The sequence below is a fragment of the Phalaenopsis equestris genome, unplaced genomic scaffold, assembly GCF_001263595.1.
Source record: "Phalaenopsis equestris unplaced genomic scaffold, ASM126359v1 Scaffold000301, whole genome shotgun sequence".
Lineage (NCBI taxonomy): Eukaryota > Viridiplantae > Streptophyta > Magnoliopsida > Asparagales > Orchidaceae > Phalaenopsis > Phalaenopsis equestris.
In genome coordinates, this window is record NW_018164743.1 from 438277 (window position 1) to 462696 (window position 24420).

At 35.1% G+C, this 24420-nt stretch overlaps 3 protein-coding genes across 3 annotated transcripts in view; all 3 read right to left on the reverse strand.

Annotated features, from left to right (window-relative positions):
- Window positions 1-4121: 4121 nt before the first annotated feature.
- Window positions 4122-7312, reverse strand: LOC110025483 (thioredoxin-like protein CDSP32, chloroplastic; the record flags this gene model as incomplete). Its single annotated transcript, XM_020725990.1, has 2 exons — window positions 4122-4709; window positions 6857-7312. Coding segments are annotated over 2 exons (882 nt in total), but the record flags the coding sequence as incomplete, so codon positions are not given.
- A 4525-nt stretch (window positions 7313-11837) lies between these two features.
- On the reverse strand, window positions 11838-14657 carry LOC110025531 (pentatricopeptide repeat-containing protein At4g35130, chloroplastic). Its single transcript, XM_020726074.1, has one exon. It carries the CDS (start codon window positions 14524-14526, stop codon window positions 12145-12147), a length of 2382 nt encoding a protein of 793 aa, XP_020581733.1. The 5' UTR covers window positions 14527-14657; the 3' UTR covers window positions 11838-12144.
- A 2716-nt stretch (window positions 14658-17373) lies between these two features.
- The window catches only part of LOC110025544 (aconitate hydratase, cytoplasmic-like), a gene marked incomplete at its 5' end in the record, with an annotated part of 87173 nt that continues 80126 nt past the window's right edge, over window positions 17374-24420 (reverse strand). Inside the window, 5 exons of the mRNA XM_020726091.1 lie at window positions 17374-17726; window positions 18032-18274; window positions 18821-18919; window positions 19061-19540; window positions 19634-19732. Coding sequence (XP_020581750.1) covers window positions 17655-17726; window positions 18032-18274; window positions 18821-18919; window positions 19061-19540; window positions 19634-19732 — 993 coding nt within the window. The remainder of the gene's footprint in view (window positions 17727-18031; window positions 18275-18820; window positions 18920-19060; window positions 19541-19633; window positions 19733-24420) is intronic.

Consider the following 24420-nt stretch of genomic DNA (forward strand, 5'->3'; position numbering starts at 1 on the left):
TCTATCCTTTCTTTTTTTATTGATTTTTAACTTTTATTGCTCGTAGAGAACCACATCAAAGGGAGCATTTAACATATTCAGTAGGGCCATATCGATCCTAGAGTTCAGCAATTACCAAGAGGTGACAATTCTGACGTCATGACTTCTAGCAACATGTCTTCCTCATTTGAACGTATCACTGAAAGGCAAGTTCTTGAGTTATCATTTTTAGCTATTTGAGTCCTAGCGGTAGAGATAATCGAAGCCACCTTGGAAGGACAGGTCATCGGTCTTTGTGGGTTCGTTAATAATCTCAAGAAGGAGCTGTTCATAGCTCAAGCGAACTTCTATAGTGCTGAGGAACACATGAAAGATATGGAGGTGAGGCTAGCTATGGCTCAGACGAATGTTGAATGAGAAAAATATATAAAAACTACAACCTTTTCTATTTTTATTCCATGTTTGCTTTATATTTTGGCTTAATTTATGTGTTTATATCCAAAAAAAAAAATCACTTAATCACTTAAAATGAATTCAAATAGAATTTTCAAACTTTTATTATAGTGCCTCAACATTGTGTCCCAATACTCAGTGCAATACATGAATTAGAATACTTAAAGAATCTCAATCTCAAGACCTCAAAGCTTAGATGCCATCTACTCATCACATAAGCACCAAAATTAGACACAATAGTGCCATATGATGCAGTGTCACAGGAACATATAAGAAAAGAGAAGGATCCAAAGATAGAGATGAAATAGCATATGGGTCGCATACCCACTGCATAGGCACTGATACTCATCGCTACAATATTGTCATATTTCATAGCACTATTGTGCCATCTATGCTTGAATGCAGAATCAAAAGGCAAAGAAGTTGAGTGCCATAATGCTAGAACTTGAGGTCTTTAGTGCCAAGACAATGCTTAGGCGCCATAGCTATAGCGTTGCAACACAGTGACACTAACATAATAGTTATGCCTCCTTAAATTTGAAATTATTTTGAGGAATTGATAGTTGGGAGTGTGAGATTTACTTTGAGGGAGTGTTGGAGAGTGTCTTAGGCTTCTATAGTGTATGTTTGAGTTGAGTGTGTGAGTGATTTTAAGGAGAATTTAAAGAATCCAAGCCTATTGAAGCAAGAGAGGAGTCAAGAGATAGAACAAGAACTCAGACGATGATAGTGCATGAGATTAATCTTTGAGAATTTTGAGTTTTATTATTTATTATTTTATCTTCTTATAAAAATCAGTTTTTTATGGTTAAAATGAATTTCTTATGTGTTTCATTCTAAGTTTGTGTTAGACTAGATATTTATTCTCCTATGAATTGATTCTGTAAATATGATAATATGTGCAAGGTCTTAATATACTTTTAATGATAGACTTGTTTATATTTGTTTTTGGTTCTTTTTGTAAGAACTCAAACTCTCCAGCTTATCTACAGTCGTGTGATTTCCTTTTTCAAATAAATCTTTTTCAGACCGTGTGAATGATAAAGAAAAGAAAGAAATCAGAAATTAAAGACATACGAAAATGATAGACAAACAAACTTTTAAAAAAAGTTGGAGAGCTTATGTGTGGTAAACCTTGTGTGATAGGTCAAGAGTGTCCATTCAAATAAGATTAGATCGAACATCTTAAACCAAATATCCACGAAAGAATACCTACATAAGCTACCTAAACCAAAGAGCCAAATGTGTGTGCTTATTCTAGGTCAAGAGCACTATCAAAGAGATATATCTTTTTTTGTTAATTACTTATTGGGGGATGCCCAGGACCACTCTTGATTAAAGAAATCTTGCTTACACTTATATAACGACTAGTAATGGTGTCACAAAGGACAGTTATTCTATAGGAACGTCCTGATACTTTCAATCTCTCGCTAAACTATAGGCTAGCGAGTGAATCTCTCAAATCCCAAATGAGTGGTGATTCATCGACACAAGGGGCCAATGAAACAACCAAGTTGACTCATAGGGTTCGCACTATGCTTCTAAAATCAAACCGGGCGATAAGGGTAGAGGGTTAATCACCATATCTCAAATGGTTGGTGGCTTATCCATAATCATGGCCTACGAGACGACATCAAAGAAGCATCTAAGGGAGTGATAGGGCTCAAAGTGGGTAGCAAAGGAGAGATAGAGTAATCTTAATTGAGTAGAGACAGTCGGGTCAGGATACTACGGATCCGCATCCTAAGCTATTAGGATTCTAAGTCTACCTAGTCTTGAAGGTAATCAATGCAACCCGACTAAAGGCCCTTTATCAGCAATCTGTTAATCGTGGCATCCAATAGGACCTCGATAGCGCTAAGTTCAAGAGAAGAAAACTTTGAATCTTATGACCCTATGTAGGTGGAAAGAAGAGGTGGGACTCATACTTACCAAAGTGACGAGGAAGCCGCTGGAGTGGAGAAGAAAGAGAGGCACGGCTCTAGAACGGAGCACTCCCATGAAGGATTTACTCCTCGTTTGGTTCGAGGAAGCCTCCAACACCTTAGTTGCTCTTTCATTTGTCTTATTTTTGCCTTGATTATAATAACTTTGCATAAAATTATATAGTTTTTTTTTTTTGGACAAAGCACAGTTATCTTCCTAGTTTGCCCACAAATGCAAGGAGCTCATCCTTCAAAAATAGTTGAGGTTGACGAGAGAATCAATAAGTTTTACTTAAAAGGAAGATTTACATATATATACCACTCAATTCTGTATATATGTCACCTTATCTATGCATGAATATGTGGATTTCTTTATCTTTTAAAAGTTAATAAAGTGATATTTTTTATGTGATATGAAAGATTTGAATGGTATACATGTAAAAGGTAAAAATCTGATATGTAAATACAATGGAATTAGGCGGTATGTATGTAAATGCCCATGTTTAAAGTCTTAGTTTTTCCCAATTCCTTTGGGTGTCAGAGAAGGCAGAGACTTGAAAGGAGTAATAAAACAACAAGGATCTGTTGAGATTATTGCACGAAATTTGTTCCTTTAATGATTATTTTAATGTACCAAGATTTTGATAGGAAATTAAACTTTATCATTTGAAGTTTTCTAACTACAAAGATAATTAATTCTCAAAATGCCTGTAGGTAGGGCTATTAACAATCTGATTTCGAGTCCGGGAGAAAAAACTCGATCCAAAATGTTGGATAGTAGCTCGGCTCATTTATTTCAATCCAAGCGAAAATTCAAATTAATGTTAGAGCGATTAAAGATCTTTGAGTTAAATTCGCTAAATTCAAAGCTCTAATATCATTTTGATTATTAACAATCCAATTTCAAGCCAAACTCACTCAAAATCAGCCCAAAAAAATTCGATCTAAATTTTTGGCTCGTAGCTCAACTCATTTATTTCGATTCGATCTAGATATGAGCCAAAATTCAAAATAACATTCGAGCAATTAACTATCTTCAAGCTAAATTCACAGCCTTGCCGCAAGGCGTTAATTAATAGACAATATTAAGATTAGAGAGGAGCAAAATGTTACGATGCACCCTTATTGTTATTTATAAATCTTGATATTTATAGAAATAACAATCAAATATTTATGTTTATAATTTTTTTTTTATTTTTTTGGAGGGATGAGGACCAAAGTTTAGAAATTCATAGGTCACTGCATTCAAATTCAGAAGGAAAATTAGTAGTCTATTTCATGCAATTTATAAAATTTTGAAGTATTTAGTTATGTAAGCCATAGCCACAAAATAATTGGCGTTAGATTTCACAGGCATATCATGATCTGAACATAATTTTATTTAAAAATTCAATCTACATGCCCATCCCAACGATCATTCAAGCCACTCCTATTCTGTGAGCCCCATGCAAATCAATAATTTGCACATTCTATCCCCATATTAGTTGTCATGCTGCTATTTGTATGGGTTTGGGTTGATATGTAATACAAATAAATGATGTCTGAAAAACTTACCTCGCAGTGTGTTTCAAGAGAAATTTGCATACGTCTTACATACGCAGCGCTGCGTACATCAGAGAGGTTATTTAGAGGATAATGGGGGGGTTATATCCGTGTTATATCCCTTATAACCTTACAGATAGGTTACAAGGAGGTTACAGGGGATATAACACGGATATAACCTTCCAATACCCTCTGAATAACCTCCCTGACGTACGTAACGCCATGTATGTCTCAAAATTTTCTCATGCTTCAAGCCTTCATCATTATACATTACTGTTGCCATACTTCTTCAAATAATCAATCCATTAATGATTCATTCTCCCAATAAAACCTTACACCTCCCAATCAATGATCATACCAATTATTAAATTAAATTAATCTTAATCAAGTAACACGCACACCCTGGTACCTCAATATCTCCCCAATCAACTCCCCCTTCCCTGACCCCACATACCTCCCACATATCTCCCCATCCTTCACAAACAAGAACGTAGGCACTTGGATGACACCCATATCCCTTAGAAAAGACATGCAGCTCTCGTTCTCGTCGCCGTTCATTCTCGCAAAGATGACGCTGCCGGCCATGGAGAGCGAGAGCTTAACGACGATAGGGTAGACCTTCACGCAGGGGCCGCAGTGCTTAAGCCCGACGTCGAGCACCACAAGCTTGCCATTGTTGTCTTTGTGCTCTCCGATTAGCTTCTCAACCTCCTCGCGGCTGTGGAGCTGCACTACGGGGGAGTCGCTGTCGCCGTAGTAGAGCACGCCGCCGACGAGCTCATCCGGTTGGATGCCTTCTTCCTCATGCACCTGCAAAATGCTTAAAATAAATTAGGTGCTTGTATACCTTTATTGAAGGAGTGCATCAAATGAGTGAATATTACGCGCGATATTCATATATGTGGATTGGTTGGGATGGTGTTCACATCAATATCATCCCAATATCACTCCAATACCATCAATCTATATGTAGCTCATTCACACGTAATAACTTACACGACTTAAGCTGTTGACTATGAATAACTATTTAATATTTCTAAGGAAAATTTACAAACATACCACTCGCTTAATTCTTATGCATTTACATATCTAACAACTATGATTCAATCTTTACATATAAGCAACCTTACCTATGCATGAAAAGGTGTATTTTACCTTTTAAAATGTTAAATTTGTGATATTTTTTATATTGTTCATGTTTGACACATGCTCAAGCCAAGCTTCGACATATATGTTCATGATTGATTTGTTTAATCTTATTTTAAAAATTGCACTTATTATGTGCTTAATTTGTATATATTAATTAAATGAGTATTTGAATAAGTTAATACACAAGCTAAAAATTTAAATTAGCATGTAGAATTTAAAAGAAAATTATTAACAAATGATTTTCACGTCTAAACAAGTTATTAAATAAATTTTTTAATTTGCATAAAATAATAATATATTTTATTTGACATTACTTTCACTTCTAAACAATTATTGGATGATCATTCATTATGATGAACTATTGCCATCATTAATTAAAAAGTAGAAGATCGTTCACCAAGTTTGTTAGGCTTCATACTCACCTCCAAGATTAGTTAATTACTTTGTATAAAATATTTTTTTTTTTATTTAACTTTTAATATTAATTTATAAATTGATGAGAACTTAATATTATTATGATTTCCTTAAATTGCAGTGTTGAGAATTAATTGTTATTCTATTAAAGAGAATTGTAATGCCAAATCATTAATCAACCAACGCAACTATATATTCCTCATCACTATTGCTAGATGTTGAATATCAACCGATGTTGAAGTCCACATTTTCACCGCAATACATCAATGATCGACCAACATCAATGCGCATCATCATGACCTCTACTAAATATCAAATGTAGACTAACAAAAATTCCTACCAAATTCAAATATTGTTTCTTTTGTTAGTGTATCAAACCTTCTATAAGGAGTGTAGCGCTTATTTGTGTTTGACATCTTATGTCCAATACCCATCTTTTCACCCGTTCAATCTCCCATTTTATATGGAGACCCAACTCGACCATACAATGTTACATGCCTTTTGAGTCCCTCACCAACTTACTTGATGTTTGCCGAGGGCCAACATCAAATGCGGCCATTTTACTAGTCATTCGACCTCATCTTCTACCAAGAGAATGACCAGGTTGATTGCCCACTATCACCTAATGATAATGCAAAGACCTCAAAACTTTTATGACTATCATGAGTAATATTTTATATTATTCATGCTTACTATTTTCTATTAATATCTTTTTTAATTACAAAAGATAGCATCTTATAATATCATTGACTCACACTAGTGAAGTTAATTGATATAGGCTGGACTCTCAAGTTTTTCTTTTAATTTTATTTCACAGATAAAAATTATCATGTCGCTTACAAACAACCCTCAATTTATATTTTTATTCAATGCTAATATGATAAACTATGCATCTATCAAAATGAATAATCTAGCACATAACACTTTTCATTTCATATGAAGTCAAAAGAGAAGCAAGCGCGAAATCAAGTATTGTTATGCAAAGTAGAGCCAAGCACACGCCTTTTTAACAATAGAACATTGATAAAATTGACTAAGTTTGAATTGGACTCAAACTCGATTCAACTTAAATAGTACTTGAAAGAAATCAACCAGAGTTACTTTGGCAACCTCGTGATCGAGCCTAACTAATCAGTCACAATATTTTGCCTTTTAAAGATAATTTAAATAGATTTTAGAAGGTATTATAGTATACAATATCAAATAGCTATAACTCAATTGTTCAAAGGGCAGTCATAGATTTTGAGTCAACTTGTGACATTTTTTCAATTAATATTTACTAGTCTCATGCTTGGAATTCAAACTATATTTGGCTTTGTGGTTTCCTCATATATAATTGATATTGTGCCTGATTATCCTAAACTAGAAATTAAGTGAAATGTATGTAAAATTACCTTCTCCAAGCTTTTGTAGAAGCTAAAGTGCGGAACTTTCTCAATCTTCTCTCTTCTGCAGAGCTCCCTGGTGGCATCCGACTCATCTCCCATAACAAGGAGGAAGTCAACGTCGGAGCACGTGCGGCTGAGCTCCACCATAAACGGATAAATCCGGCGGCTATGTTGGCTGTGTGTGGCGGCGTACTCCACCACAACGAGCTTGTTCTTTGCCGTACGGAGGGCGGCGTCGAATTCTTCAATGCTGTGGACTTTCGTCACGCGCTCGTCGCTGCTTGTGGCGGCGGGAGCGGCGGCGGCGAGGAGGGGGAGGGACGAGGAAGGGGGAGGAGGTGGAGGTGATTTCAGGTAGTTTGGGGGAGATAGGGAGAAGAGGGGAAGGGGGTTTGGAGAGGAAAGAAGATAGAGAGGCCATGGAGGGTGAGAGGAGGGAGATGAGTCGAGAGATTTGGATTTGAGTATTTAGGGTTTGCAGAGGAGTTGAATATATGTTTGTTTAGAGAGGAGGGGATGCTCCACAGGGTTACTGTGTGGTTGAGGTTGAGGTTGAGGTTGAGGTTGAGGTTGAGGAGATAATTGGTGGGAGGGGAGTTTTTTTATTTAGGGATAATTGCACAAAGACCATTGGAAATGTTTATATTCATGAATTAATTATTCATGTCCTTTTTTTTAACTATCAAATTCATATATTTACGTGCCACGATCAAGCTATTGAGAATTTGATGAAAGAGTATGGTTGATTTGTAAATAATAAGTTTCGGGTGGTATGTATTTAGTTGCCCCAATGTGTGATTTTTTGCTGTCTTTAAAGCTTTTTTTAAGTTGTGGTTTGGCTTTGGAAGAGTGGAAGTTTGAATAGTATTAATATAGTTTGGGCTTTGTTATAAGTTGTAAGTGTATTTTTAAATGTTTGTCACCCATGTATTCAAAATTGTTTTTGTATACCCAGATATGTAGTTGTAGATAAAACCAAGGAGACCTGGTGAATTTGCTTGGAGCGAATGTTGTGCGGCTCAAAATGTTACTAAATGCTTATCAAATATCGCTCACTCAAAGTTCTCTAAAGGTTACTGATCCAAGCTCTCAAAGTCATTCGCCAATGGCTCGGAGGATCTCATCCAGCTCGGAAGATCTAAGCTTAAAATGGCACTCACCTAAAGTAAATAACTCAAACTTAGAAAAGATTCGCTTAGATCTCTAACAACCACAATGAACCGTTGACAAAAATCCTCACAACAGTAAAAATTAAATCTATTGTAATCCTTTTAAGTTCTTCAAAAAGCACATAGCTCGCGAGTAAGGAGAACACTCACATGGATCATATAATTTTACTTCAAGTGAATTGGCGAGAAGCAACCAAAGGTGGATGGAAGAAAAGATTTGTTTGTTATTAATGTTTGACTCAAACAAACAAATTGAAATTAGCTAGGTAGAAATTGCATGCTTTCAAGAACAGTGCTTCATTATACTAAATAATTGCAATTTTTAAAGAATACAAATAAAGTAATGTGTGGCTTAGAAGGGAAAATAAAATTCTCTTTATCCTCTTAATGAAACTTTTAGTTTTTAACCTATCTTTAGTGATTCTTATGATGTATCTATTGATTTTCAATATGTTGCATTCCAGAGGAAGGATATGCATATGGGGATAAACTTTTGATGGGAAAACTAAAGTTAGCATTATAAATGGTTCACTCCATCACTTTAATCATCTCCACTTGTTGATTTTTTCAGTAAAAAAAAAAACGCTTGTTTTGAGTGATATTACTAATTACATCATCCATTGATCCCAATTCTCAAAAATACTATTTACAAATTTGTTTAAGAATTATCATCCTTAATATTGTCAATCATATACAGAAATTCATGCCAATTTAAAAATATAAACTTATATTTCATACTTGTATTGTTGTTTCTTCTCAATCCCTTAAAATATTATTCTAAGATATATGATCCTCAACTGTATAATCACTTCATGATTTCAAAGATTATGTTACTTTGTTCAATTGCATACTAATTAAATCTAGAAATGCCCACTCAAACAAAATTCTCATATTTATGTGTCTACATTAGCTTCAAAGCCATGGTAGAAAACTATTTGATTAAGAAACCATCACCATGTACTCCAATAATGGTGATGAGGAATAACTTTTGACATTTCTCTATCTACTAATATCATCTTTTATCTCAATAATCCACAAAAAACCTTTGAACATACTGAATATTGTAAAAGAGATCATGGATATATTATTAAAATTGATCTCTCTCCCTCTCTCTCTCTCTCTCACTCTCTCTCTCTTTCTCTCTCATCTTAATGACTAATGACTTCAATGAAATAGTCCCACGAATTATTGATACTAGTCAACAAAAAACTTCTTCCACATTTAAAAATAAAAATGTTATAGTGCTTTTTATTTGGCAAAATAAATCATATCCTCTTTCCTTATTGCGACTCTCTAGTTCAACTTTATGCATTTTTTTATTTGTATCAAATAAGTGTGTTATTTTTGTGTTATATTGATCTTTAATTTTGTTATTTTTTTTGTTTTATGTTGATATTTTACTATTTATGCAATATACATGTGATTAAGCAACTTGACGAGCAGACGAGTTGAAACAGAGTGTGTCTATAGTATTTGAATTCATTAAAAAAAAGAGAGATTAATCAGATACGCAGTAATCCTTGGTGAATAGAAAAACGAAAAGAAAATCGAAGGAAAAAGGAAAAGTTTCATGCTTATAAAGAAAAAAATTTAGGAACATGAGAAGAAACTTAAGCTCAAATTAAAAATTGATACTCCTAAACATTTCTAATAAGCCAATGGATCAAAAGATTCGCTAAATCCTCCCTAAAATTTTATATTTAGAATATAGTTACAGAATTAACTTTATTTATGTTGTAGCTAACCAAATTTTATGAGTGAAGTATTAATTTCATAACAGTCAAATCTTACATAAGTAAATTAAGAAGGATTATTCAAATCTAATATTAGTATTAGTTAAATTGGGATATTAAAAAATTACTTTGAAAATTCTACCCAAAGGAGAGACTTGTGCACATTGATTTATATATTTACTGAAATATTCAAAAACACTAAAATCCTTAATTCAAAACCTATCCTGATCTTTCAAAAATTCTAATTTTAGATTTTGAATTACTTGAAGGCAAGTAATATTTTCGTTTAGAGTAATTTTATGTGTATCAAATTTGTGTATTACTTTCATATTATTTTTATGATTAATTGTATTATTTTTATACTTTATATGAATATTTTAGTTTTTTTATGTAGTATACAAATGATTAGAGAACTAGGGGAGCAAAGGAGTTGAAAAGAAGTGCTAGAGTGTTGCCTAAGCGCCCCTCGCCTAGTCTGAGCGCCCCCTTGCCAGTCTAGCTGCCCCTTTGCAAGTTCTGGCCCTTCTGGGTGCTTGGGAACCTGAAAACAAAGCCTCAAGAGCTATATTTGGATTGAACATTGCAAATATTTTATTTCAAAATAAAATCTAAATAGATAAATTAAAATTTAAAAATAAAAGCGCTCACAAATGGCCCCCAAAATTAAATCAACTCTTAAGTGATTTGCTTTCTTTGTCACAATATCTTCAGCATTCTCACCTAAAAACATCATAAGCATTCTCTTTTTTTATTTGAAGATTATTATTGTTAGTTAAAACTTAAATGCTCCAATGAATGTGGTTCGAGGTTCTAGCTTCATTTTATATCTTCTAAAGTGCTAAAAAAAATGCTTTAATAATAAAAAAGTAGTAAAGAATTAGTTGAACTTAACTTATGCAATGAAATCTATCTTTTTCAGCAAAACTTAATACAAAAAATTTAACACGGTTTGAAGTCGCATCACTTAGTATTTCTTTTAACACATATTGGTGAGAAGAAGGTTGTCATTAGCTAGTAAAATTAACATCATTAAAAAATTTAATAAATAGCACCTCTAATTCGGCATGAGCATACCAATGCCAATACATGGAACACTACTTTTAGTTATTGATGGATGAGTCTAGTCGAAGAAGTTCAAGAATCTAACCCATTAGTCCTAATTTTTTATTATGTACTTCGTGTATTATCTGTCATGCAGGCCCTCACTCGAATTCTCCCTCTCTAATGAATTTAGACATGTTTTAGTCAAAATGTTATTGCACTGTGAGCTTCCTCTTTCGCTCAAAAATCTCTCCTATTAGCTTTCTATCTCTGATGACCTCTCCTGCAAACTTAGTTCTATGGCATCTAGAAAAAGTAAATATGTAATAGATCTTATCACACTTATTAAATCTCTCAATTTCATCATTAATCAACATAGCTATCTTTTTTCTCCCCTCTAGGAGTTCACATTTGGTCATTTTTGTCCGACATACAATCTAGCTTCACTTGAGTGAGGTATTATGACTAATGTTTATGGCTTAATCACATGCGTAAATATAAATTAATGATTACCGATCAAGATTATTTCTTTCTACAACTTATTTATGTGGATAAATATTGATTATGTTGAACTTCTAGCGATATTCATGTCTAAATTTATCTCATATGTTAAATTAAAATAAGCCTTGGTTTTTATGGCATTTTTATTTTATTAATATCATGTATTTATTTAAAATATATCAACAGGAGCAATAAATTTTTGTTTGATCTTATCAAATGATTGCAATAGACCCTTCACCAATATGGCCCATCTAGCATGCTATTTAACACAATCCACATTATCATCCATAAGCATGCAGTCAGATAAATAGAACTAATATGTTTATCCAAACTATGTTGAATAAATCATCAAAAGAAATATAATATCCCTGAAAAGTTTCATTTTAAGAGAAAAATTTGTTGATTCTTGTCCAATATAAATAAAATCTAAATCTTGAAAGTGTATCAAAATTAACTAGATTGTGCCTAATGCCAAGCAAGCGAAGCACATCATGGAATAGTAATTTTTTGTTTAAATTATAAATCAAATGGGTACAAACAAATTTGTATTTAGACAACATTCTACCATTTCTCATGAACAAGAACTTGCTTCCTAATAGCACCATATGATAATCTATAAAACTTCTTTTGTCCATGCTTAAATGATAGGTTGCTCTTTCATCATCAACCTATTCATGATTAAAATGTAGGATAAATATACACAAGCACATTAACAAATGAGAGCAAAAACAAAAGTTTAACGAATATATGAATTCTTTGTGTGATGATCAAGTTCTGTTCTGTAAAGTTCTGTAAATTTATGCTTTTATTCCCAATGATATGCCTCTAATCTCTCCTGCAATGGAAAAAATTACCAATAATCACCACAACAACACACGCCATTGTTGAAATGGTGATAGATGCTTGAATCACCAACAATTATCGCTCTTCCTGTAAAACTGGAGATCTTTTTTATTGCACTGTGACAATCATTGCAAATTCTGATATTCTTCTTTACTAGAACAGGAGTTCCCACAGCTGATGAAATCAACCCAAAACTCAGAGCTAACCTTACAGTATGTCGACTTCCCAGATTTGCTTTCTTTCTCACAATATCTTCAGGGTTAAATCTGACAGACAAAGTTACAGCATTTTCTCCAATCTCCATGGACAGTATGTCTGACACCATCTGAACTGTATCAATTTCAAAATGTGACCTGTCTCCTTCAACAAAGCTCCATGTCTTACAGTTAAGCTCCACGAAGCTCCTTCCTCTTGTCCTATGGAGGCCATTTTTTTTCATCAGAGACCTCACTCTCTCTGCATCCTCCCACCTACCAGCATCAGCATACATGCCATAGAGTATAACATAACATCCTGTGTTATCATGGTCCAGCTCAAAAATTCTTTCTGCTGCAAATTCTGCAACGCGGATGTTGTTGTTATTTCTGCTTGCAGTTAACAAAGAACCCCAAATTCTCGAGGTTGGAGCCACCGGCATTCTTTCTATGAACTCCACCGCTTTCTTCAGATCCCCAGAACGGCCGAGAAGATCGACTAAGCAGCCATAGTGCTCAATCCGCGGATTAATTTTATGCTCCCTTTGCATGATATCAAAATACATCCAACCTTCATCAATGAATCCAGAGACACTGCACGCAGATAATATAGATAAAAAAGTGCTATCAGTTGGTTCAAAATTAAGTTTTTTCATGTCTGAAAACATTTCTAATGCAATCTTTTTAAGCCCATGAAGTCCATAAGCAAGGATAATTGTGTTCCATGTTACAACATCCGGGAATAGCATTTTATCAAACAGCTTCCTTGATTCGTTTAGATCTCCACATTTTGCATACATAAATATGATGGAATTCTGTATCCAAGTGTTAGATTCATAGCCCAACTTGAAAACATAACTATGAATCTGCTTACCGAGACGAAGCAAAGCCAGTTCGGAGTATGCTGGTAAAATGCTTGAGATGGTGAAGGCATCTGGTTTTAAATATGGCTCTTCCAACATTAGCAATAGGAATAAATTCAAGGCTTCCAAACTTCTATTATTCTGTGCATAAGCAGATATCATGACATTCCATGACACCAAGCTCTTTTCAGGCATTGTGTCAAACACCAACTTGGCAGATGTCAGCTCCCCATTTTTTGCATACAGTACAGTCAATGCAGTCTCGAGACACAAATGAGGAAGAAGACCTTTTCTGATAGCAGCTCCATGAACTGATTTCCCATGAGGTAAACTTCTCAGTTGTGTCAAGGATGGGAGAAAATTAACCATTGTTATGGCATTTTGTTCTATATCGCTCTCCCGCATATTCATGAATGAAGCAACAGCCATCTCATGTTGATTGCTGAGAACATATCCATTTATCATAACGTTCCAAACCACAACATTTTCTTTCGGAATCATGTTGAACAATCTCTTAGCGTACAACATTTCTCCACAATTGCAATACAGATCTAGAAGAGTGGACAGAACTTTGATATCCGATTCAACGTACTGCCTGATTATGTGACAGTGAATCTCCTTTCCCTTCTTTGGTAAAATTTCCAGGCAACAAGCTTCAAGGGCGCATAGAACTCCAAGCTCGTCAGATTTCATCCCAAAATCCTCCTGCAGTTTTCTAAACCATGAAAGTGATTTCAGTCCTTCGCCATTTGATACATACCCTTCCATCAGTGCATTCCACGAGACTGTCTCTCTTGTAGGCATGTCAAGGAACAATTTTTCTGCGAATTTGAAGAATCCCAGCTTTGAATACATTGAAATGAGGGAGTTGCAGACGTAGGTATCAGAGTGGAGTCCAAGCTTAAGCAGCTGGCCATGGAACTTCAAACCTTGGCTGAAAGATGGCAACTTTGTGCAGGATTTTATTAGAAAAGGGAAGGTGAAGTTGTCTGCAAGGTTGCCTGTCTGTTGCATTTGGTAGTAAAAATTCATGGTTTCTTCGTATTGGCCGGTGTTAGTGTATCCTCTGATCATCAGATTCCAGTGAAAGTTTTCCGGCTTATTGAGAGTTGTGAACAAGGTGAGAGCTTTCATCATCTGCCCAGATTCTATGAAGGAGTTGAGCTTCCATGAGAGCGAGGAGGCCTTATGGTTGGCTGTTTGCCTTGTCTTTGAATCTACAGAAGCAAAAGCTGATTCTTTTCTTATGATATTTCTTGTATGGTCGGATGCAGAGGTTGGATTTGAGATGGAGCTGCTGTGAATGCTGTGCAGAGTTGCTCTTGCCGCCATTTTTTCAGCTCGAGGAAGTACATGGGAAAATATCTATGAGGATAAGAATTGATTTTCTAGAAAAAAAATTTATTTTTATTATTCTTATGGAACGGTTCATATAAGGCTACCTGGGAATAGATCAGAACTGTTTCCGGTCATGATAGACTGAGAAAAAGGTTTATGCGGAGGAGAATCATGGGGAGAGATTATTATGTATGTAGAGCTGTGTTCAGGCGACGGCGTTGATTCTGTGGAGGTCGGCATCACTGTTGTCGCCCGGACGTAGTTTGGCGTTCGGACGACGGATGTAATAATTTTTCGAACGATGAGACGGTTTCGAAGCCCTTCCATTATTTCGAGAAAGAAGCACAAACTTGGGGCAACCAAGGCCTTTATATGTATATGTAAACCTAGAATATGAGACATTTACATTAAGCACAAAAAGCAAAACAAAGAGATCATCAAGATACAATGAACACAGTTACATATATTTTGGCAGATTTTGATGAATTGGGAGCTGGTTCAGGAGCTAGTCATCAAGAATTGGCGCCTATGTGCTAGTCTGCCACATGATATGATTTTTGGCTCCTCTTTGCACCCTTCACTATCCTTTATCTTGCATCCGACATAAATAAGAACGTATACTCAAAAAAATTATAAAAATGATACAAATAACAAATAATAATTTAAGTAAATCATAATACATATTTTTTATGGAATAGTAAGATCTTCTCCTCTCTTCACATTATCTTTCTGTGAGCTCTCGCTTGTCCTTCTCCATTCAGGCGTGCGTCTCCTTTGAAGTTATCAGATATCCTATCCTCTATGACATATTTCTCTTTTTGGTTCTCATTACACTTCTTAGTTTCTATTTTTGTTTGACTTAACGGCTAGGGCTCACCTCCTCCCAATCCTCATCCTGTCTTATGCGATTTTAAGGGGATTTGTTGCTTCACTTTTTTTTTTTTTTTTTTTTTTTTTTTTTTTTTTTTTTTTTTTTTTTTTGGATTTTTAGTTTGACTTGCGAAAATTATGTCTACGGGTTTAGTTCTAAAAAAAATTGTGTTCTGTTAAAAGATTTGGTTTTTGGGTTTTTACTGCATCTCTTTTATGGGTCTTTTGGTGCATTAGAAGACATGGTTTTCATTTATATACTAAGAAGATTGGTTGTTCTTAGAGTTTATGTATTTTATTATGCTAGGGATTGGTTGTTCTTTGAGTTTATGGATTTCATTATACTCTGGGTTATATGTTTTTTGAGTTTATGTATTTCATGGTGCTCATGGTTGGTTGCTCTTTGGGTTTATGATAGAATGTGCTCGGGGTTAGATTTTCTTCGGTTTTGTGTATTTTGTTCTGCTATGAGGTTGGTTGTCCTTCCGGTTTATGATGACAATGTGCTCGAGGTTGGTTGCTAAGTTTAAGATGACAATGTGATCTTTTTTCTTTGTTATTCTCTTTGTTTTGGGTCATATGTTGATAAGTTTATGATGAGTTATGTATTTGGAATTATAATGAATTCTTGCTATGATATGGGCTATGTTGTTCTTTGTATTAACAATGACAATATACACTTTTTTTTTGGTTTGTTATTCAGTAAGTTTGTTATTATATGTTCAGAAGGTTATGATGAGAGTCATGTGTGTGGAATTATGATGATGACCTACTGTGTTATGGGGTTATGATGACAGTTATTTATTCTTTTAAGCTTGTGATTATCGAGAATATCGTGGCGTACAGATATATGTTCTATTTTGGAGAGTTTCAGGTTTGTATTGGATGAATATGGTTAGTGTAAATATGATTAGTGACTCTCTAAAATGAATATTCTGCGGAGAGTGAAGTAATATGATCTCCTTGCTAAAGTGAAGTAATTTGGTCTTATTCTTGCACAATGGTAGTTTAGTTGGAAATATAAATTAGTTGAGAGATTGAGAATGTTAAAGTGAAAATGAGATATGCAGCAATCTCCTCAAAGTTCCAACCAATTCTTCATATATGTTATATTACTGCTTTAAAATTGGAGTTGGAGTCGATATTTTTATTCTAGGGGTTTTATGTGTCGCGCGATATTTTGGGGATCTTCTGGATGGCCTTCATATATGTTATATCCGTGATATACCCCATGTAACCTCTCTATAACTTACATGTAACCTACTTGTAACTTTTAATAAGTTTCGCACTTCTATTTTCATACATTTGTAGGTTACATGTAGTTTATAGACAAATTACATGGTGTATAACATGGATATAATCCCCAAATACCCTCTGAATAACCTCCTTGTCGTATGCAACGCTGCGTATTTTCTCCCTCAACTAGGGCATATCTGGATAAATATCAAAAGGCAGCTGTCTTGAAGAACAATAAATTTTAAGAAAATTTACATACATAGAACATAATTCTTACGTATTTACATATCTTACACCTAAGCTTTCATATTTACATTGTTATACAAATGAGGCCTCAACCAAGGCATAGCCGGATAAATATGAAAAAGCAGTTCAAGATAACCATAAATTTTAGAAAAATTTGCATACATCACACAATTCTTACATACGTACATATCTCACACCTAAACTTTTATATTTACATATATACCATTGGTGTTATAAACCTCTGCATGAAAGGGTGAATTTAACTTTTAAAAAGTGATAATAGTACTAATTTTAATGTGATACTGAAAACTTGTGTGTCGTGTGTAAATATAAAAGTTCAGGTGTGAGATATATAAAAACACGAGAATTGTGTGGTATCCACATAAATGCCCTAAAATTTAAACCATATAACCGATTCAGATTGACTAACTTCAATCACAGAGACAACAAAAATTGAAGTCCTACTTTCTAAAAAAAAAGTTAATCCATATAAAAGTGACTAAATCCCCATTTTGAAACAAAAAATTGTCAAAATTTGTATTTGACAGATGCCCTAAAGTCATATGCTATGGCTAAAATAAAAAAGAAAAATACAGAAGTGTGACAAAAAATCACAAATGAAAGCCTAAATATGGAGGCATTCTGCAGCGTTTCTTATTTTTCAGGGCAACACCCCATAGACAAATAATTGAACATGGTGCCATAAACAGGCATAACAATTACAAATAGATTATACAAGAAACAGATCAGCTCTTTGTATCAAAAAACTGTTAATCCGCACCAATCAGATTTCTGATGACGAATGGCAAGATTCCACCATGGTTGTAATATGCTAATTCTACCTGTTCCAGCACAACCATATCATAATTATCAAGCAAAATATTTACAATTGAGAAAAAAAAAAAGATTTACATGCATATCACTCAATTCCTATGTGTTTACATTCTAACAACTAAACTTTAATTTTTACACACACACATGCACACCTATATATATCTTACCTATGCATGTTAAAAGTTAAAATAGTTGCATTTTTATATGATATGAAGGGTTTTGATTGTATGAATGTAAACAATAAAGTTTAGGTGTTATACATGCAAATACATAGAAGTTGGGTGGTAGTATGTAAAGAAATGCGTTCACTTACCTCTGTGTCAAAGCGAACAGTACATGTAAAGGTTTTGCCAGTATTGACCATAACGGTTGCATTTTGACCAGGCTTGATTTCATCCGCACTGGTTGGGAGGTGAATGGTGAAGCGTTCGTGACCGGTTAATCCGAGGGTTTCTGCATCTTCGCCGGACTTGAAACATAGAGGAATGATGCCCATTCCCACAAGATTGCTGCGGTGGATTCTTTCAAAGCTCTTGGCTATTACAGCTTTGACACCCTGCAAATAATTAGTAGCCATGGAGTGCCAGATTTAACAAAATGTGGTTGGATTCAAGGTTGATAAGATACATGAGAGTTTTTAGAGTAGCTGAGTCAGATATGAATCCAAGAATACATACTATTCAATTCTTATGTATTTACATATCTAACATCTAAGCTTTTGCTTCTATACATTTTTACCATCCAAATCTATCATATCACATAAAAAATGCTAATATTTTAAATTTTAATGATGAAAATACACATTTTCATGCATAAGTAAGGTTGCATATATGTAAGAATTAAAATTTAGGCATTAGATATGTAAATACGTAAGATTTGAATGGTATGTACATAAATCTTCCATTGATGAAATATGATTTAAATTATAAATAAAAATCTTATATCAAGTTATCCCGCCAAAGGTTAGCAAGGATGGGTTCCAAAAATCTTATATCAAAATCTTCTAGCCCAACTTTTGATTCAAATTTACATAAAGTGGCTCAAAAATTAAGCACATTTTACTAAATAATACTACCTATATTAAAAATGGAGTTAACTATACCAGAAGCATTGGGCCCTTTGCAGCCCAATCACGCGAACTTCCGCTCCCATATTCTGCACCAGCCAAGATGATAGTGTCATGACCTTCCGCCTTATATTTCTGCTCAAAAAAGTAAAAAAACAAAAAAAAAGAGATTCAGCTTCTGAAAACTTAAAACAAGCATCAAAAACAAAATTGCAGGTTCAAACATTGCCATTTTAAAAAGTTCTATCATTCAGTTTGAGAGGCTCAGAAAATTACCATCGCGGCATCAAAAACAGAGAGCTTCTCCCCAGAGGGAATGTGAAACGTTTTAGGCCCAACTTCGCCTTCCAAGAGCTTATTGACAAGCCGAATATTAGCAAATGTTCCCCGTGCCATCACCTCATCATTGCCGCGCCGACTTCCATAGGAGTTGAAATCTTTCCTATCTACACCACGCTCCATCAAGTATTTGGCAGCAGGGCTATCCTTGTGAATACTTCCAGCAGGTGAAATATGGTCGGTTGTGATGCTATCACCAAAGCTTAACAGACAGTAGGCGTCCTTCACAGGATGGGGGCCAGGAGGAGACATTTTCATGTCCTTGAAGTATGGAGGCTCATGAATGTACGTTGATGAAGGATCCCATGAATAAAGAATGCTGGGTGACACTTTTAGTTGATTCCACATGGGATTTCCTGATGTAATTGCTTGATATGTAGATTTAAACATGTCTGGAAGAACACTGGATTGCACAGCCTACATAATTTTGAGAAAACAAAGCTTTAAATTATAAAATGATGTCTGAGCAATTTGTTATAAAAATACGTGAACTGAATCATAAAAAATTACGTTAGCAATCTCTTCGTTGGACGGCCAGATGTCTTTGAAGTGCACTTTTCTGCCATCCTTTGAGGTACCGATGGGTTCTTTGTCAAAATCAATGTCAACCTGAAATGTAAAAGACAGAAAATTATGAGTATAAAATTCATAGTGAGGGTAAAAAAACAGGATAGCGAATCAGATTGAGAAATGGAACACTTCAAAGCAAGCAAAGCTTTTGAAGGAAAAAATCGCATTATCATAAAAAAACATAATAAGTTTATATCATTATTCAATTATATGGTGGAACAATTCAACCAATTTGGATCAATTTCTTATAGGCCAACACAAAGAGTTGAATCAGGTAAAAAAAAAGTTGAATCATGCAGGTTTTATGTTTTACTGGACCTATTAACACTTAAACAAGAATATGCTCGTTAAAAACTTGCACTATTTTGAAATGTAATAGAGATAATGGTCTTTACATCCTTACTTACAGTTTAGTTTGGTTTACATATAGGAACTTTGTATATAAACATACTTACTGATTATTGGTGGTTACTTATGTTATCATAAATTCAAGGAAAACATCCTTATTGATTATTGGTGGTTATTTATGTTATGATAATTCAATAAAAAAAAATACTACAATCCTTGTTTTAGCTTCATGTTTTACTTTTCTCGAGGATTTATCAACTCGATGTCATGAAGTCTCCGTATCAACCTGCTTAAGGATTTAATATTTTGGTATCCTTTAATTTCTTTCTCTATCTATCGATTACAAAATTAAGTATTAGAAAAAAATTCCTGCCTGCTTTACTTTATCTGTAATAAATTTCTTGTTATCGTATTTGAGTACAACAATTTCCTTCTATTTTTCTTTCCGAAATCTCACAAACTTCTTATATCATCTTTCCCTCTCAATCTTTCTTCCATCTCTTGAGCGCTCAATCTCCTGAAATTGTACCCTCGAGCCCTTCCTCTCTTCCATGGAGATCCCGTGCAAAACTTCTGCACCCACCTTCCTTCTCTCTCCTCAAGTGAAAGCATGTAAGAGCCAAACAAAAAATCTTTTCTTCATGTACTGCCTACACAGATCCTTTCCCTCTCTCTATCATCCTCCCCAATTCCTAAAATTCCCAAACAAATTCCTAAAACATAAACAAATTTTTACAAATTTGAATTTGAATCTACATTGATTTAATTCACATCCTTAACATTTCCTAAAATCCCTACCACTAAATTGGCCAATCCAAGAAAATCCAAATTTAACAAAGCAATCCTAACAAGAAAAAAGATGGAACTACATATCACATTTGAATATGGTAAAATTAGGTGCAATATCCAAGATATCAGTTGCCATGTTGCAAGCAAACCTGCAAACTGAAGCTCTTTCTGCCTCGTCACTTAACCGTGAGTGACTAAGAAAATAAAGACGGAAAAATAAGAACGAAAAAGAAAAGAAAAACAAGAGAGGCTTCTTTCTTAGGAATTTTTCAAACTACTCTAAGAGGTTTGTTTAATATTTTTCTGAAACGCCATTGAAAAATGAGTTTGATCGTACTCAGTGATAAAGTGCCATTTCTTTCATAAATTGGACTACTTTTCTGTTAATTGGCATGCATAAGTTTTTTTAAGGAAACTCATCTCGTAACTAATAGGCATGCAAAATAAGAATGTGAGTTGCCAAGAATTATTTTCTTGGGTGGTGAGTAATCTAGATTGTGTAATTGACATATGAATAAATGAAGTTTTGAAAGCTATTCGCTCTATTTTATGTTTTATTCATTTTCCTAAATCTGAATTTATGTATGAACTTGAAATTTGAAACAAGCAGTTAATTCTAAATTGTGTATAATATTATCCTGGTGGTTGCATTGCATTCAGCAATTGTGCTTGTTTTAGCATCATGTTACCCTCATAACTTTTGAGTATTGAGACAAGAAAATGAAAGATTGCCTAGACATGAGAAAACTATTTTAGTATATGACAAATAGTGTATGACAAATAGTGTAGAAATCAAGATGACTATGAGAGAAAAAAAATTTAACTGAGTTAAAGATAAGTTAAATGAAATGGCAAACAAATTAAAGACCTGAGATTTCAACTGAAACAAACCATAAATTTTGGCAAAGGAATACTTCATGATGTTTTTTCCTTGGACGGAATCCAATAAGAGAATGTTACCACATCCCGTCACCTTAAATGACTTAGAAAAACCTCAATGATGATGATGACGTGCCTGTTGACCTCATTTTTTGTGAGGTCTAGTCTTCCTCTTAGAATTTAGGATCTAGCCTTAGGGATCTCCCTTTGACTATCTTAGAACTTAAGAAACGGGACCCGCCTCGTTTTAGAAATTCAACCCACTTCTCTACCCTTTTGGAGTTTCGCGTGTGTGATATCGACTTCTAGCACTTAGAAGGGTGAAACCAAGATGAGGAAACCCCAAAGAAATTCCTATAGGACCTTTTGAGCCTTAAGGTGGCCTTCTGCACAATTCGCACTCCCGCGCGAACAAATCTTGCAATTCGGAGAATCGACACGTCTGGTCGCCACAATTCACATCGCTTGCACTGTTACTTGTCGAAGACTCGAATAAACCTTTTGAAACGATCGATCACGGGTTGAAATTTTGTGAAATTTGAATTTTGAAGCGTTTTTGGCCTGATTGTCGACGACGTCGTCCGAGCGACCCCGGATGACAAAACGGACTGCGCCGGCGCGTCCAGAACGTCGATTTTGCCCTGGGAGGACACCCATTTTGTCGCGTCGTCGCGCGCGAATAAATCTTTTTAATTAATATCTATATATCTATATATATATATTTAATATATATATTAGTTAACTTTTTTTTCTTTCCTCTTTATTCCCTAGTCGTCTCACGTTCGCGTGCTGGCCTTTCCCTTTCTCGGTCTCGAGCCAACCGAGTTCATCCCCCTCCACTCGAGAGAGAGAGAGATGTGACTTCTCATTCGTCCTTGCCAGACATTTTCTGCCCGCGACCCTCCTTCCCGGAGCTATGGTTTTCCTTTTCTTGGTAGTTTGACTCTGGGAAGCTTGTTCCCTGGTACACTTGAATGACAAACTCTCTCTTCTCTTCGCCCCGATACTTCCCTCGCTGCCACTAGGCTCGCCGCTTGGTGCTAGATATTTCGGTTGCTTCGCCTTCTGTGAGCAGGGAATGCGTCCTTTTCTTCTTTGGCCCGATTCGAGTACTGGGGTGGATGGGGTGATCTTCTTTCTCTTCTCCTCTCTTCTCTGCCTATAAATATAGTTTCTTTTGGAATTTTGGGGGTTGTTGAAAAGTTTTCTAAAGAAAGGGGTAGAGATTTTGGCTGTGAGAGGAGTTTAGGAGGAAATTTCTGTGAGAGCATCTCTTTGAGGGGGTATCTGGTGTTGCGGTGCTTTACATTTGCATCAAAGGAAGGTACTCTTTTTCCCCCCTTCTCAGTGCCCTGTTTCCTTTCGGTTTTCTCTTTGCCGAGCCTTTGAGCATGACCCTGCTGGATGGTACAATATGCTAGTTTACTTTACTTTCATATATTTTTGAGATATTCGCATGTGAAGGATGAAATGTGAGCATGTGTTAGAAATTAGACTTGGATATTCGCTTAAGGTGATGGATATATGGCATGTTCTTTGTTTATCCTATCATAATTATGTCAACAGCGATTTGGATAATTAAAGCATGGTTTTAGAATAATTTCTGCTCCTCTTGCAAACATGTTGGGATGTGTATTGTGAAACTTTTCGTTTATCTTTCGTTTAGCATGAGATATTGAAGAATTTATTGGGTCTTTCATGCATGCTAGAGGGTTTCGGCTTTGGCATCTTAAGACTTGCTCTTGCTTAAAATGAATGCTAGAGAGTTCACTTTACTTTCTATACATATGTGGGGGCTCGGTTTAGCTCCTGCGGCTTTCCCTTGCTTGAAATATATGCTATGAGAAAATTTATTTAATTTGGAAAGTGCAGTAGCTTGTTTTGAGGACTTGGTTTAGCTCCTCGTGAGGCACCTCCCCTATTCAAATATTTGTTGGAATGATTTCATGCTTGGAATATTTAGACATGCAGGTTGTTCCTCGGCTTTGGATGGCTCATTTTTACCTTAAGGTGGCTGGGACTTTAATTTCTATTAAAACCTGAATTTGTATCAATGTTTGGGTCTTGTTTTAGCCTTGTTGGACTCGATTTTGGCTTGGTTTGGAGTCTCGGCTTTGGCTTGAAATGGCTAGAACTCTATTTTTTTTTTATGGAAGCCTGGATTTTAATATTGTTGGATGTGATTTTGGTGCTTCTTAAACTCGGTTTTGGCTTGTAATGGCTCGGTTTTGGAGCTGTGTGGGCATTCGGCTTTCATTGCAGGAGCATGAGATGCTGACTTTTTGTTGAGGTGTTGAAGTTTTCTTTGCTAGCTTTAAGAGGCTCACTTTGGGCTCTTACTGATTTTCAATTTGTTTAGAAGTGGCTGGAATTTTAATTTCTATTAAAGCCTGAATTAATATCAATGCTTGGGTCCAATTTTAGCCTTGTTGGGCTCGATTTTGGCCCCTGCTGGGCTCGGTTTGGCTCTAGTTGGGAGCTCGGTTTGCTTTGTTTGGCCCTTACCCGAGAGGTGGCTTGGAGGTGATTTTACTGGCTTTGGTTCCTAGTCCTACTCGTGAAACCTATTGGAGTTTCTTGAGTTTAATCTACCCTCTCTTGTTGAGTTTGAATCATTTGAATGATTGTAGATGGATCAAACTTGTTACTTTGAGAGATTGGTGATATTTTACACTTTCATATGTATATCAAAACTTGTAGGGAATTGATTC